The sequence below is a fragment of the Mya arenaria genome, chromosome 7, assembly GCF_026914265.1.
Source record: "Mya arenaria isolate MELC-2E11 chromosome 7, ASM2691426v1".
NCBI lineage: Eukaryota > Metazoa > Mollusca > Bivalvia > Myida > Myidae > Mya > Mya arenaria.
The window spans coordinates 61,399,059-61,416,300 of record NC_069128.1 but is presented as its reverse complement, the minus strand read 5'-3'; the positions used below and the strand labels follow the sequence as shown (position 1 = coordinate 61,416,300).

The 17,242-nt window shown below is 37.7% G+C and overlaps 3 protein-coding genes across 3 annotated transcripts; 2 read left to right on the top strand and 1 right to left on the bottom strand.

Moving 5' to 3' along the window:
- Nucleotides 1-127: 127 nt before the first annotated feature.
- LOC128241315 (E3 ubiquitin-protein ligase DTX3L-like) lies at nt 128-4,653 on the top strand. The gene is made up of 5 exons (XM_052958247.1): nt 128-402; nt 1,229-1,280; nt 1,577-1,671; nt 2,982-3,166; nt 4,512-4,653. Exons 3-5 carry the CDS (start codon nt 1,654-1,656, stop codon nt 4,651-4,653), a joined length of 345 nt encoding a protein of 114 aa, XP_052814207.1. The 5' UTR covers nt 128-402; nt 1,229-1,280; nt 1,577-1,653.
- Nucleotides 4,654-6,742: 2,089 nt separating this feature from the next.
- LOC128241314 (putative nuclease HARBI1) lies at nt 6,743-8,116 on the top strand. Its single transcript, XM_052958246.1, has 2 exons — nt 6,743-7,056; nt 7,147-8,116. The coding sequence occupies exons 1-2, from the start codon at nt 6,743-6,745 to the stop codon at nt 8,114-8,116; spliced, it is 1,284 nt and encodes a 427-aa protein (XP_052814206.1).
- Nucleotides 8,117-8,746: 630 nt separating this feature from the next.
- LOC128241716 (uncharacterized) lies at nt 8,747-9,712 on the bottom strand. The gene is made up of 2 exons (XM_052958761.1): nt 9,588-9,712; nt 8,747-9,185 (listed from the first exon to the last, which is right to left on the bottom strand). Exons 1-2 carry the CDS (start codon nt 9,702-9,704, stop codon nt 8,895-8,897), a joined length of 408 nt encoding a protein of 135 aa, XP_052814721.1. The 5' UTR covers nt 9,705-9,712; the 3' UTR covers nt 8,747-8,894.
- Between the last annotated feature and the right edge of the window lie 7,530 nt (nt 9,713-17,242).

Sequence of the window (17,242 nt, the reverse complement as noted above, 5' to 3'; positions counted from 1 at the left end):
TTTCTAACCATGACATGTCATAACTTTAATATGTCATTGCTTAAAAAGAAGTTATTTTCATTAACGTACAAGTGTAAGTGAATTATTGATACATTTTATATGTTCGTTATGAAAGAATATCAAAAAATCTCGATATTTAATATAACTTTTGAACGAGATATTGTCTTTGAAATTAAAAAAAAAAACGTCAATAGTGAGGGCAGGCTAAATGATGAGTTTTCATTTGTTAATATTAATTGCAGAAGGACTAAAACAAAAAGACGTTTGAAACAAAATGGTATATGACAATGTTTATCCTCTAAATATAGAGTATATTCAAACTAAACGGTCTTTGTTTAGGCACGGCTGAAAGCAGAGGAGAAGTTAAAACTAACGGAAGAAGACTTGGCTTACTTTAAACGGGTAGGATGAATTGGCTGTCGTTAAGTAATGACCATTATTTGAAAAAAACAGCGTTTGTTAAAGATTGACTAATTTTTGAATAAAGACAACTAAGTCTATTGATGCAATTGATGAAAACATCTATATGCTCTTTTTGTTTTATATTGTGCCGATTATATAGTAAACATTTTCGAAATAGGTCTCCAATACCAACAATGAGTATTTTCTCCTCATTGGTTTTGTTTTGTTTTAAAGGGTTATGCAATACTCAAGACTTAGTTAAACAAATTTTGAGAAAATGGAGATACTTAATTCAACAACCTTTCACATGCTGTATAATCACTTACATTCAGCAGAAGATTATATCCTTATTTTGTTTTCCTGAGTTGGGAGAACGGCATCTACCATAGCCGCTGATTTAAGATACGTTCATACAAACCTGCACTTTCGGCCAACAAAGATACTTATAATCTTTGCTCAAACGCGAGTAATATCAAACATCAGGCTCCGTGAATTTTATAAACTAAACTGATGAAGTAGTTTTTACAAAAAGGTATATGCTCATGGTTGTTTCTGATGTTATTTAGTATATCCAAGTGTATGCAGGACGAATTTTTGAAATGATACTTGGATACTTCGACAAAAAAAGAAGCAATCTTTGTCGTAATTATTGTGTAAAAATAGCAGGATTTGTTAAATCTTGACAATTGACAAAACACTTATATCGATATACTAAATAAAACTTTGCTATGCCCTGTTTTAATTATAGTGTGTGATTTTATCGACTTAAATTATACTTACCAACTGAACTCTTCTGTCCTTTGATTTTGTTCTCTTTGTTTTCAAGGAATGTAAAATCGTCCACGCACAGTATCGACAAGCCCAGAATTGCATTTACTGTATGTTTACACAAATATATACCATACATGTACATTTATACCAATCCATTGACAAATAATTATATTATCGTTAATACCTTATTAATTTTGAAATAGTAATAAATGATTGTTTAAGTTTTAAAAAAAATGTTACTTCATCCGTTTTTTATAAAAAAAGATTCCGATGTTGCTGTTTTTAAAAAGTAATGGTATAGGTAATCGATCGATATGGCCGCTTTGATTTGATAGTGTTGCTCTATTAGCAAAATAATGCAAACGCATCTAATTATGTTATCAGTTATATACCATATTTTTAGGGAAACAGCCCACTGGATCGTTGAAGGTCGAGGTCAGCCAAGAACAACGGTTTCCTATCGGTATTTCATTCAAATTCATGGATGGCCTTCAGACGGTAATCAACTTGTTTAAATATATTTGCTATGTCAAAAAGAATTTTGATATTTCCGTATACCTTGACCTTGACTGTTACAATTCAAAAGCTCTGATATATAATATACAAAACAACATCATTTAACTCAAGTTAGATTCAGTATTTGTTATCTTGTGATTAACATATCAACTTATTACAGACGAAAAACTCTTGCAAATATGTTTCTGTCAATATATTTTTAGTCTTTTTTCCCCACGTCGTTTGTTTAAAACACAGAAAACTGCGAACGAGGCGTGATTCTTAAACACACGACGAACACTTACACAGTATCATGTGTATATAAATGCACTCAGTATAGGTATCGGAAAGGCAGACAATGGAACGTTTGAAATAAGTCACCATTGTTAAATCATATAATATTGTAAATCTAAGAATATTGGTCATCAATAATAATTAATTTGAATTGTTATTTTGTACAAACCCAGTTAATCCTACTGATGTAATAAGACATTTAAATGTTGTTATTTAATTTAAGTGCTATATAAGCCAGCAAAACAGTCCAAAATTTGAAATTGATAAGGCGACATGTTCCTTGGTCATCGTATTGTAGTGTTGACCAGTGAGAGGAACATCACAATGCTCGCAAACTTAATTATTCCAACATGTTGTTCTAACTGTGACCTAATATATAAACGCTATAAAAAGTTTCTAAACTATTTTTCAAACAAAAGCTTGGTTTTCTACTTAATCCGAATAAACGTCACATGGATGCCAACTGTCATACACCTTGAGCTATATTTATCCAATGTGTAACTTCCCTTATGTGTAAACATAGCCAACAGAAAAGTACGACTTGCTAGTTTTAAATCCTAGCGGCAACACGTTTAAGAGTTACATCCTGACCACGACAGCAGTTAGCAGAAATATTTATGCATCATTACAATATGCAATAACAAATAATCATGAAAATCACATAGAAACGCAGTATTTGAATTTCTATTATTTTATTTTTTACGTTTAAGCAGTGATTATAAAACTGTGACGCCAAATTTTCAATGTGTAGATCAGCATATGACGTTTAAAAATCATGACCATAATAAATTTGCCTTGAATGTATATTTTCTGTTCTAAGAAAGTACAGTTGGTACCAATTAGATTTAAAGATTGCAATGTGATTTTGATTTCACTGATAATTTTCTATAAATCACCGGAATGCATATGCTTAATTAAAATAGCACAACTATAGTATGATATGTTATATATTTTGCTTTTAAAACCTTCACGACGGCACTTATATTCTAAACTCTTATATCCTCTTTAACTACTTTCAGCGATACCAGGCGTTCCCTGGGCAAGAGTATAAAGGCAGCAGGTTCGAAGGACGTTTGAAAAACGACAGTGAGGGTGTGACAGTATGTGGGATGTTGAAGACGGCGTTCAAAAGAGGGCAGATGTTTACTATTGGGGAAGACTGGAGTGTTGGACTGGATGGCATCTCAATGTTTGATAGTCCATTGTAAGTATAATAAGAGCTAGCTTGTATGTAGGATGTAAATTTTAACGTTCAAGAGAGGTATTAATTTTACTGTTGGTAAAGACTAGAGAGATATCCTAGATGGCGGCATACCGATTGATAGTGGCGTCTTATTGGTAGATAGTGATGTCTCACTGATGGTACTACCCGTACTTCCTATGAAGAATAGTTGATCATCTGTAGAAAGGCGCAAAAGGTATGAAGCATGTTAAAGGCGAAATGATGATCATTGTTAGAGGGTTTTATAAGATGGCGTCTTATTATATGATGATCCCCGGTTTAAATGTTTAGGGGGGGGGGGGGGGGGGGTAGTATTACTTGAAGTGAGCATTCGTTTAAGTCGGTATTGTTATATCTAGCCTTTATAAGTATAGTAAGGAGATACCAATCTGGTAAGCGGCTCAATGTTTGATGACCTAGTGGTTAAGTTTAAAATGAGTAAGGATATTTACCGGATGTATCAATATCTAAAGCCAAGTATGACTGTTTAAGTATGGTGTGGTATGTACCAGATGTTGAAATGGACGCATACTTATTATATGTGAGACAGGATTGTAGTGCAGATTTGTCTGTCATTGTTTGATGACATGATGTATTGTTTAACTGTGATTTGTGTTAAGATGATAAGTATAGCGAAAAGTAAGCTTTTCAGAAATGTAAATTAGCACTTAAGTAAAACACAACGTTCGAAAAGTCATTCTATACTTAAATACTTACTATTAGTGTTACATGAAATAATACCGTATCATATTTGCACTAAAGTTTACATAAACGGGTTAATGACAATGAATACAATGAAATTTAATTAAGTGAATACTAGATAATTTAATTCGTGATTGTTTTTGACTAATATTTGACTTATATATTATATCAAATATGACCAATGAATCGGACAGTAATCATAGGACCCAATCATTCATTTCATTGACATTTACGGCATAATATTTCATTAGTTTAATTTTACATTAAACTGTTATATTACAAGAAAGGTTCATACCTTTACATGTTAAATATTACAGTTGTTTACCACTTGAAAATTACTGTAACTAGAGTGTAAAATAAGAGGGTCAAACAAATATTGTTAACATAAGAATCCGTTTCATTTCTCTCAGACTTTATGATATTGCATTTTAAACCACATTTTAACTCATATAGCACGCATTGTGATTATTTATAACTTGCTCAGCATGTACATAGTGAACGAGAGTTAAGACCCAAGTTAAGTGTCTAGTCCTCGTTAAAGCGGGCACTTAAGAATATTGATTGGCATCTCACTGTTCGTAAATAAACTCTGTCTGAATATCTGTTGTTACACAATTATTTTTAGACTGGCGAAAGTAAGTCCTTCGCGCTGCTACGTTAAATACATACAGAAGGTGAAAGCAGAGCTGGCAGCCAAAGGCATCACAGAGGCGAACATAGATCAGACAGAGAAGTTGGAAGAAACTTTCAGTGTCGCTGGTCCGTAGCTTTCATAGGTTTTTTTGTTGGCGATATTCTCTCTGTCAGTCTAAATCCGTTTTAACATCTGCTTGCAAATTAAGTCATGTGATTATTAAGCAATTGACGAAAATGTTTAAACTGTACAATTGTAAATGATTGTAAACTTTACGGAACAAGCCCTAAAAATAACATAGTATACCGATGTAGTAAAATAAGATAGGGATCATCGGCTAGAAAACAGACCAAAAAATAGGGAATACTATATACTCTGTATTTTATCTTGTGTTGTTAAAGTTTGTTCGGTAACCGTTACGTGTTTATCAATTACGGATGAAACAAAATGTTTTGTACTTGTAGATGTGATACTTTTTACGTGTCGCTATAGTAAACTTTGCCACATTCGTGCTGCTACGTGGAAAGCGAGTTTCAGTGAGTGTACATAATTAAAGTGAAATTTTGCAAATAACTTTTCCTCTCAAATGCCACTTATCTTAAACATGTAGTACACGCAATGTTATGCGTCATCATAATAAAAGTAAACTTTTCAACGTGTTTTAGTTGTTCATTCCTTGAATGTAGTAATTGGCATACATAGTTGCTTGAAAAGAAATGAATTTTGAAAGTTTTTCGTATCATGTCTGTGTTCTAAATTAGCATTCCAATCGGAACATAAAGAAAAAAGTGTTTGTCATGTAGGTGGACCTTTACAGTGCAAAGTGTAACGTAGGTAAAAATAACACAGCATTTAACTCATAGGAATTTGGCAAATCAAAAATGAAGTTGCATTTAGTTTTGACGTATTTTGAAAGTATTGCAAATATAAATGCAAGTGAAAGAATATAAGTTAATCCTTTCAAGCGCATAAGAATAGTTAATCTATTATTGTTATTATTTTAATAGCTTATTTAATCAGTGCTTCAAAGTGCAACAAATATCCGTTCTTAAAAGACAGCATATTAACATAATTATACATTCAGGTTGTTGTCTACATGATAACCATAGTAATATACTTATTTTAGTAGTATGGTACATGAAATCATATGATGATATGTTGATAAGTATTAAATAATTTATTTACTACTATGCATACCTCACTTGTCACTTGCGTTTTGATTACTGTCTGCCTTTTTTATAGACAATGCATCAAACCAGATTCTAAAACGAATACCGTAGTATAGAAACAAACTGTCATAACCCAAATATATGCCTTGTTTTGGGACACCAGGCCAGGGCACAAACCACGCTGCACAAAATGTCTGATTCCTTTGTTCATGGCAGTTTAAAGTAACCTACTCATGTATGCGGGATGAATTGAAAAATCCTACCAAAGGCTGTGCGGAAGCCAGTAACGAGGCCTGCCGATTTCCGGCCACGCAGCATGATCGAGGGTATGAATTTATCCGATCTGCATACATGTGAACGGTATACGTTTTGTTTCATGGACATATTCGTGTATTTACACAGTAGGTACAATTACGCTTACAAAATTTGCAGAGTAAAATTCATGCGTACATAAAAGTATTCTATTGTATCATTTTAAACACTGCACAAATATCCCTGATTTCAAAGTTAAAAAAAGAAAAATATATACATGCAAGTATTGTCAATGTTCGCTAAATTTTGAAGCAATAAAATCTGGTATAATTTTATTCAAAATGTAGTTACAATAGACAACGTTCTGCAAATGTGAACTCATTTAATTCCGAAATATGTGTTTCACAGTCACATAGCCCGGCCGATGTCCGGCATCGGTAGAGCTCGGTGGATTTTTTTGGTGCCACCGAGCTCTCCTCATCGGAAGCAGAGCTCGGTGACGTGAACGGACTCCGTCCGGACATCTTCAGGCGACCGACCGAACACCGGCCGGTGATCTTACGGAGTCTGTCTCAAAATGGGAGTTTTTTCTGCCGATGTGGCAGCAACTACCGGCCGGAGGTCGGCCGGACATCGGAAGGAATACGGCCGGTACCAAAGCAGGTAACAGGACACCGTGCGATCGCCGGCCGGGTTGTTAACGGGCTTTGAACAATGACCGGCCGATGCTCGTCCGATGTAACACGGACTTGGGTGCCGAGCTATTCCGTTCTTCCTACTTGACATTGTCAGTTCATCACTATGGCTGCACCGAGGAGACTTCGAATGGCACTGCTCGAACACGAACTGGCTCAAGCAAGGTTCCAGTACAACCTGGTCCTGGCGGCAATACTAGAAGCCGCCGAGAGGGAGCGACAGAGGGCCCGCAGAAGAGAAAGACGCTGGTGGGTGCGAGAGTTGATCCTACGCAGACCCCTTTTCGGCCAGTACGAGACTCTCATGACGGAACTCGAGGCCGAGCACGCTGCCGACTTCAAAGCATTCCTCCGCATGGAGCCACAGATGTACTATGAGTTGCTTAACCGAGTTGGCCCCCGCATTACCAAGAGTACAACGTAAGTTAATCCGTATTTTTCAAACAAAATTCCCTCCAAACATTATATTCTTGCTTAGGTCTAATCATATTTCATCCTCTTCTGTTGCAGGCATCGAACCCCCTTGGACCCTGGGCTGAAGCTGGCAATCACCTTGAGGTTTTTGGCGACCGGAAACAGGTACCACGACCTTGCGTTTGCGTTTCGTGTCCCACACAACACCATAGCCCTTTTCATCCCCGAGGTGTGTCAGGATGAGATGTGGGCCACTCCCCAGACAGAAGATGAATGGCGCCCGATGGCCGAGGGATTCGGAGACAGGTGGAACTTCCCCCACTGTTGTGGCGCGATCGATGGGAAGCACGTCGCAATCAAGAAGCCCCCCAAGAGTGGCTCACTCTACTACAACTATAAAGGCTTCTTTTCTATCGTCATGCTTGCGGTGGTTGACTCGAACTACAAGTTCATCTGGGTGGATGTGGGGTCACCAGGGTCGTGTTCCGATGCCGGCATCTTTAACCGGTCGCGGCTAGAGCCAGGTCTTCGTGAGGGAACGATCGGACTCCCCCAACCGGATTCCCTGCCTAATGACGACCGGGACACACCCTACTACATGTTCGGAGACGACACCTTCCCCCTTCGGCAATATATGTTAAAGCCCTACCCTCATCGTCACCTGGCACGGGACGAGCGGATCTTCAATTACCGGTGTTCCAGGGCACGCCGTGTGGTTGAAAATGTGTTTGGTATACTTGCCAATCGCTTCAGATGTCTTCTAACAACCCTGGGCATGCGACCGTCGACAGTTACTAAGACCGTCATGGCCTTCATGACCCTACACAACCTCATGAGGACTCGTTACCCCAACATCCAGAATGCCGATCTCGACCGGGAAGATGAGCAGGGCCAGTTCATCGCGGGTGCATGGCGAGACCAAGCCATGCTCGAAGATGTGCAAGCAGCAGGGAACGGACCAAGATTGACCGGACCAGGCAAAGAACTGCGCGCATACCTCAAGAATTACTTTTGCAGTCCTGCCGGGAGTGTGCCATGGCAAGATGTGGCAATAAACCAACAGTAACGTCTGTATTCTGTGTAACATGTAATATGCATGTACTGGATGCAACCATAGACAGTTCTCAGGACTTAGTACATTGTCGTATATTACAGTCCATTATTCAGTATGTTGTTTGCAAAATTAAAACTGTTGTTGGGTATTATTAAAACATTGACTTTATATTTTATGCCACTGCTTGTAGATCAGGGAGGCATTTTGTTTTTGATCTGTCTGGTTGTCTGTTTGTCACCAAACTTTAATATTGGCTATAACTTTTGAATTACTGGTCAAAGACTTGAAACTTGAAATGCATGTGTTTCTCATGGAACAACACATTTGGATGACTTGCGCATTTTGACACTCGTCAGAGCAAAACTAGACAATTATCGACCAATCTATGCAATAAATGTATTATTTAATTCAAGATTAACGTTGTAGCCATTGATCAGGATCAACACTAGTGTGTATTGTCTGAAAGTCCCTTTTGGTGTGACGTCTGCCAAATATCAAAGTAAATGTACACCAGTACGAATATGATGAGTTGTGGGTGTAATACAACAACATAGTGTTCATCGTGATTGATTTTAATAACTGTAATTATACGAGGCACACTGTAACTGTAATTATACGAGGCACACTGTTACTATGATTGTACGAGGCAAACTGTTACTGTGATTGTACGAGGCACATTGTTACTATATTGTTCAAAACACACTGTCAGTACATACACTACAACTTTGGGCTACTTGGCTGAGGTGGGTCTCTGTCAGATTGTGAAGAATTTCATGCCCTGTCTCTACTCCTACTCCTGCTCCTGTTCTGAGTTGTCGTCGTCACCACCGATTGTGTTATCACGTTCAGTGCTAGCCAGCACTCTGCTGGTCGCACCTAGCACTTGTGAAAGACTGCTATATTTTGGCCTCTGTGCAGGTGACTGCATGTTGAGGCCGATGTTGCCGGGTGATGAAAGCTGCCACGCAGCTTCAGCGATGTTGGATCCTTGGCTGGCTGTCAATGGAGACTGCAAGGCCAGCAAGACTGAGAGGTCATAGGTCGCAGAAGTAACAGGTGGTGCAGAGACTGCCCTGGGAGACTGAAACATAGCAGAGGCATAACAATTGACTGTTTTGCAAGAAAACTTAAGTGTTTGTATGGCGGGTCGTAAAAGGTCGCCCGTACTTCGTCCTCAGTGCAGTTATACTGTATATAGTTTCTGGTCTTTCGGGATCATTAAATGTAATTCGGTGAATTTGAAGATTGAATACCGCTTAAGCCGGTGCTAGGGGGCGTTACCAGTGTAGTACATTTCATTGTTGTCAATGAACAGTCTCAATAAAACCGAGACTGCAATTTTCTCTCTTCTGTTGCATGTTTTGCTTCCAAGTGATCATATCACCATAATTTAATTAAGGTTATGACATGTATTAAATCTGAATATTGGAAATTAATTTTATTATAATATGTACTGTTTAATATCACAATAAAAAAAACATACCTGGAACTGTTCATACTGCTGATCGGGCGGCTGCTGCTGCCGAACTGGAGCCGTAGCAAAGGGGATAAACGGCTGCGACTGTTGCTGTGGTTTCTGGGATACGGACTGAAGATACATCGGCTGGTGGTGATAAGGATCTACCATCGGGATGGGTGGCTGTACGAACTGCGATGGGGGTTTTGGAGGCTGCTGTTGGGGGTGCTGCTGAGTCCCCGGCATGAGCGGGACGTATTTCATGAAGGTGGTGAAAGTTTCCTGCTGAAACTCTCTGTACCGAGGTGATGGCACCTGGTTGTTCCCGCTTGTCATCCACTCAGCCCAGGCGTCACGCTCGGCCTGGAACGGATCTGCAGCTGCCGTCTGGGCTACACGCACCTGTAAACATAACAATTGTAAATACAGCTTTTAAAGAATGTACCCAGAAACCACAAATATGCAGAAAAAACCCAGTCGAAACTTAACCCCCCATAAGTAAAACTTAAAATTAACCAGTACATTGCAAAGAAAATAAGAATGAAAATAAGGGACCTCCTTGGTACGGGCAGTGGCCTAAACCGCTGGTGTTTTAGGAACCGCCAACTCACACATCTACACTTCAATACACAAAAACTTGCATTTTGTATTGGGATGGAAGTAGCAGAAAATGGTTTATTTTGCATTTTGTCGAGTATTTACCTTTTCCGCCGCGTCCTGAGTGGCCTTGGTACTTGACTTGAGACACGCGATCAGCGTTCTGGACATGTCGCTGACGGATGCAGCCTTGTCCTTCTTGCTGGCAGCTCCTACTCCCTGCGACGTGGCCGGCTCATACTCAGACGCTGCAGCATACACCAACTCCGACGCCGAATCCTCGTCCTCACCAGCCAGCTGAAGCATTCAAACCATCAATAGTAAAATCGCGGCAAGTAGAAAGAAGGGTGAGCAACTCACTGGCAAAGAAAAACATTAAGACAATTCTTTGATAACTTAGAAAATCTGCTTGCAGATGCTTACCCCCCACAGGTCGATTTCAGCGTCCGTGATACGTGATGGGCGTCCAGAAACTCGTACGCGTTCAGTTTAAACTTCTGGAGTGACGTAAGAGGGGCCGCCCCGGATCCACTCTTGCTACTCTTGAATCTGTTCTTGAGCTTGAAGTGTTCGGTACGGCAACTTGTGAAATGCCTTTGTATGGCTTGGACTGCAATACACAGACAAATTCCATTAATACATTCAATACAATGTTTTCTAAAGTAAAACATCGTAAAATTAAAATTTGACAAATTTAAAAATAATTTCAAACATTTCAAAATCTGACAAGGTCTCACCAGAAAGCTCAATCTGTTCGCTAAACTTGTCCAGAGTACATTCCTTCAACTTCGTGTTTTTGTAGTTCTCATGCCCAACATCGTAGTACATAGGGTGTCCCTCGTAGAAATCTGCTATCTTTTGCATCTGGTCTTGGGTGATCTCCTCTATCGGCACACCAACGGCTCGCCGCGACGCAGACGCCGACGAGGACTTGGACTTGGACTTGGACGAGGACGTGGGCTTGGACTGCGACGACTTTGACGCCTGGGACGCCTGGGACGACCGGGACGCCATGGACTCAGCATCGGATATCTCTGATTGCTCCCCCTCCGTACCACTGGCACCGCCTTCTTCCTCTTGTATCCTCTTTCGAGGAGATTTTCTGGTCTTCACTGCTAGCGTCTTCTGCTTTTTCTGGCCCTTTCCCTTGCTGCTAGCTGGCTGCTGCCTCTTCTTGCCGCAATTCTTCTCATCTCCATCACTTTCCTTGACTAATTTTGGCATCCTGTTTATAAAGTCTGTCAAGAGTGAACCGTGTGGATACAACTTGCTGAATGCTGTACACAGACAGGAGCGAACAGTATATATACTAGCAGAGATATCCGGCCGGGTTACGCCGAGTTCCGGTCGAGTTCCGGCCGAGCATCGGCCGGTGTCCCTTACATCGGTCAGCCACCGGTACTATACTTTCCAAGGCTCTGTCCCACATCGGCCGGAGCTCGGTCGGAGCTCGGCCGGTGTCCGTTAAAAAAACACCTCGTCCTCTGGTTGTCTCAGATGCAAGGGACACCGGCCGATACTCGGCCGTGCACCGGCCGACGTGTTTTCCGATGTGGTTACGATGGGGCTGCGATGAGGGAGCTCGTTGAGAGCCCGGTGAAATTTAGCTCCGAAGTTAAAATTTCACCGAGCTGCCACCGATGCGGTTTTAAGCAACAAACGCCACGGATGTCCGGCCGGTGTCCGGCCGGTGTTCGGTGAAAATCGCATCGCTGGCTCATCGGAACCTCATCGGCCGGGCTATGTGACTGAGTCATTATGACTCAGTCACATAGGCCGGACATCCGTGGCGTTTGTCGCTTAAAACCGCATCGGTGGCAGCTCGGTGAAATTTTAACTTCGGAGCTGGACTTGAACTTCGTTTGTCAGCAATGAAATGAAGTACTGATAATAAAGTATAGTGTACATTGGACTTCTACCGGAATATATAAATTGTAGTTTTAAATGAAGTTCACAAGACCACACAGATGACAAACACAAAATCTTACTCTGACTGTTAGAAGACGGTGCAAAAGGACTTTAATAACGCTCGTTGTAATAATCGAGTCTTGCTCATTTTATTTGCGGAGAGTAGTATTACTTAAACTACTATTTAATGATACGGAATAGATCTTACCTTTCAAATGAGAACGGTCAAAATTGGTGTTTTGGAACTCTCTTTGTAGAAACATATTATAATTGCATATTATTTTGACTTCACGCGAAACATGTACATGTATTTAAAGGTAGAAAGCAGCTTGTAAAATTCAAAATTGTGTATATTTATGAAATATACCACAATATAATATCAAGGCATGTTATGGATATACATGACAATATACAATACGCTGTTAATCGATTATATGCCTACGCACGAAACGAAAGGGGAGTAACAAATACAGTGAGTTGATTTAAACTATCATACTGCTATTTGTAAGTAGTATCAAAGACGAGACAGTATTGTAAAAGGAGAACAAAGTCTTATTAATCAAATAATGTTTACAATTCTCCTCTCATTTATCTTTATACTCAGCCAATTTCATTTCTTAATTTCAAACTCTATCGTAGCTTTCGTATTGAATTACTCCTTCATATGTGTATGTCCACTATTCCGTATAAATACTACTCACGAATGCATCTACATCTACAATTAGAGCAATATGTTACTATAAAGCAGTGAAATGAAATGGTTGTAAGCACACATATCATGCCGACTAGAAACACAGCGCCTTTTGGTTGTATTTCATTAATCGAAGTTCCACTTTGATTAAGTAGTCGCAATTATTATACATATATTTTATTGAAATCAGGATCATGTGACAAATAAATGGCGTTTCAGATACATAAAAACAAGTCAAGTCAAGTTCGACGTTTGTTGTACAAAAGGCCTCTAGCCCATATATAAACAAAAGGGTATACATATTTAATACAAACGTGATATAATAATATGTAATGATTTCAAAACTAAACTACCATTACTATAATGTTTATTCAAATGCGAAATATATTAACATTGCTAAGTTATGTATAATCAAAGGTATTCTCGATAGTATTTTGCAATATAAACATTCCGTATTCCATTTTATTAAGGACACACAAAAATAACAATCTTTATACAATTCTATAAAAGACCTTTCAACAACAAAAACAGAATTCATCTTTAAACACACATATCATAATAGGTAAGTGCGTTTATCTCTTTGTTTTCCATTATGACTAGCAGTTTCAATAGAAGGATAGGTACAAATCATTTAAATGACGCAAATCATTTACGCATTTTAGCTACATCTCAAACGTGATATGGTTTAATTGCAAAATTTGCTTAATATTGAGTGTATATTAATGGATTTATATTCTATATACATCTGGCTCCAATAGTTTTTAAAACTCACCCTGTAACCTATTAGTATTCTAATAACATTATTAAGGGTATGAACAATTTGGAGTATTAAAAAGGCGAGTAAGTGTATTTAAAACAACGTTTTGTTAGATATACTTGGGGAAACGTCCCTAGTTACCTAGACCCACATCGCAGTTTCACAGTTTCAATTCTTCTCACATCAGACAATTCATATATATGTGTTAAGAGGTAGCAGGGAGCTTGTTTATTTCAAATTGGTGTACATAAACATGTGAAATATAACACACTATAATAAAAACGCATGTTATGGATATACATGACAATATACAACAAACTATGAATCGATGATATGTCTACGCTAGAAAAGGAAAGGGAGTAACAAATAGAGTGAATTGATTTTACCTATCATAAGAGCAATATGATACTCTAAAGCAGTGACATGAAATTGATGCAAGCACACATATAATGGCCGCCTGGAAACACAACGCCTTTTGTTTTTTATAACATTAATCTAAGTTCGTTTTCCATAATGCCTACCAGTGTCAATAGAATAATAGGCAAAACATCTTAACGACGCATATCATTTTCGAACTTGAGCTACATCTCAAATATTAAGATATGGTTTAATTGTAAAATTTGCTTTATATTGAGTGTTTAATAATAATTTTCTATTCTATATACATCTGGCTCCAATAGTTTTTAAAACTCACCCTGTAACCTATTAGTATTCTAATAACATTATTAAGGGTATGAACAATTTGGAGTATTAAAAAGGCGAGTAAGTGTATTTAAAACAACGTTTTGTTAGATATACTTGGGGAAACGTCCCTAGTTACCTAGACCCACATAATAACAAGCATTTTGTTGATAATTCAAGGAACTCTATTGCAACCGAACGTTATGATGTATGTTATCAATACGAACCATATTTTCAGAGCAAAAAGCTGTTACCAATATAACATAAGTGTGCATCAGCAATTATGAAAAAAATGTTTTTATATGGAACATTAAATAAAAATCTGAAATGAACTAAGAACTTGCATATACTATACTGATTTTGTTTTAATTGGCATTTGTTTTGCCATTTTATACAAATATAATCTATTTAAGGAATGTACGCCAACATGCCAACATGAGGTTACTAGTTAGTACTTTAAGATCATATAATGGAAATTTGTATTCAAACTGAAGTATAATGTAAGTAAAATCGGTCATAAAAGCTCATTGATACTCTTTGTTCTATTCCTTAATGAATTTCTTTCATGTTGTTTGTCAATCATTTCTGGTGCGTCTTTGAGATAATATCATTTTCTTATGACACTGCTGACTTGTATTGCAACACCAAACTAAGCCCATTACAACATCAACACACTATAGTTATGCCTTTCTAGAGTAGGTTTTCATGGAGCGTCTCGAGTCATTAATAAGTGGTCTGTGTAACGTGAATATGACATCTAATATCGTCTCTAACCCAACCTGTTGAATGCTCCCTTAGTACTTTACGGTATTTGTTTAAATCAGATGAGTATTTTCTTATGACAATATTTTTTCTTCGCGAATATAATCAAAGGATATGTGTGAGTGTGCCCACCTTTTGGATTTAACTATTATAAATAAAGTATTGTCAATTTTTAGGCTTATTGTTTCGTATTATCTGGTATTTAAATACATAACCAGGTCTTGTTCAATCACAAATGGAAGTTTGTGATATTTTTGTTTATAACATAACTTACGGCGCAGGAGTGATATAACCCCATGCAATGTTTTTTCATATATAACTAGTGTAATAATTATGCAAATTAGGTAACCGCATCACAAAAAAATGTATTCATACGCGCTGTCAAAACGTAAACAAACATCAGAAACAATGTTTCAAAATGAATCCTGTCGGTCTCAACAAACTCAGCTCCACAATGTAACGAATAGTAAGGAAGGCTGGGCTTCATCCAAACAAACGACCCTCTGATCACAGCGCCAGAAAATACCTTGTCCGGGAATTGAAACGTGAATGCCAGCAATGTTCCTGCGAACCAGACTTTTGCAAATATCGGGACACAAGAACATTGCATATTTAAACAACCATAGCCACATAAATCCAAATCAACACAAGGAAATATCAATAATCCTGTACTCCAGTGAAAATACATGCACAATGCTCAGTCTATGCACAGAGTTCGCAAGCAATGCTCAAGTTCACACAGTCACTGATTCCACTTGAAATCTCACTTGATCTGTTGGGTTTTACAACATTTTTGTAGCTCCGATTCACGGAGGTAAAACACATTGTGCATATCCATCAAAATGACAAAAATCCATGATGTAATCCAACAGCTACAAAGCGAATTCGCACTGCAGAAAGCGACTGTGACGCTGACTAACCGTCTTTTCAAACTTCAACCGTTAAATGACATGTACACACTCGCGTGATTACTTATGACATCATGCAATTATGACATTGCTCTAATTATTGATTTAAATGGATTGACATGTGTATTCTTATTTTTTAAAGTGAAACCTTTGAAAATCGATTGATAATGCAGACATGAACTATGTTTATTTTATTGTAAATACAATGTTTTTATGCTGTAATATTTTCTTTCCTGCGGAGGCATCCTAATAACACTCAATGTAAATTCTACGCTGTATGACACGATAATGTGTATTTAAGAAACTTTCATCTAGATTTCGCCCGTTATTAAGTTATGTTATAAATAGAATCTCAAATTCGTGATTATTTTATATCAAATTTATAAAACTCGTCATTAAAAAACGTTTTTATCGTTTTAAAATGAACTCGTTTAATAAATTTGATACAAAATAAACACTCATTTGAGATCCTGTATGTAATAAATGATTTTTTGTATGTCATTATGTTTGAAACTATGAATGTTTATTGAAATAACAATACGCTTTCATACGCGTAAGAAACTTATCGAAGCATAGGTTCAAGCAAAGCGGGACGTAGATAAAGCAGAAACGGTACGTTTATTGGTAGAAAGTGAGCAAGACAATGTGTTTAAATATTTTCAAAGGCCGAGAGTGTAAGATTATAAGAAACTTCCATGGCCGAGAGTGTAAGATAGGTTCTTTCCGACCCGAGCGTAGGAAGTTTTGCGGAAACGAGGTATTTTTTCGCTGGAACTCTTTTGTGCGTAATGAACATAAATGCGTATAGATATACGATCGTTCCTGGTAGCCATGGATATGTGATTCAGTTTATGTTATAGTCAGATCGTTTTTCAATAGTTCTGAGGAGAGTGCAGCATTATTTCTTGGAGCGTAAAAATGTTTTAATGTTTCCATTTGAAGCGAGAAATAGTTAAACCAAAAGCGGATTTTCTCAGTTTTCATGGTCAATTCTTAAAAATGTATGCATAATAAAATTATAATCGAGATATTTAAGCTTAACAGATTGAATACAAACGAAGTAATTTTAAACAAAGATACACCGAACAGCTAGTCAACAGGACTACAAGTCTAGAGGTCGGCAAAAAATAAAATTGTATAAACTATTAATAACGCTCATTGTACAAGATCGCTTTCGATAGAAAGCGTCACTGATAATGTTTTGATCAAATGTCCTACAGAGAAATTCTTAATAAATTAGTGAAATTCACGCATAAGGCATTACATAAGAGTCTTGTCTGAAAGGCTCATCGACTTTTTATAAGTTTTGTTTTAATAAATATAATTAATTATTATCAACGTTAAACAATCATTGGTCGTCATGAAATAAAACAAATGT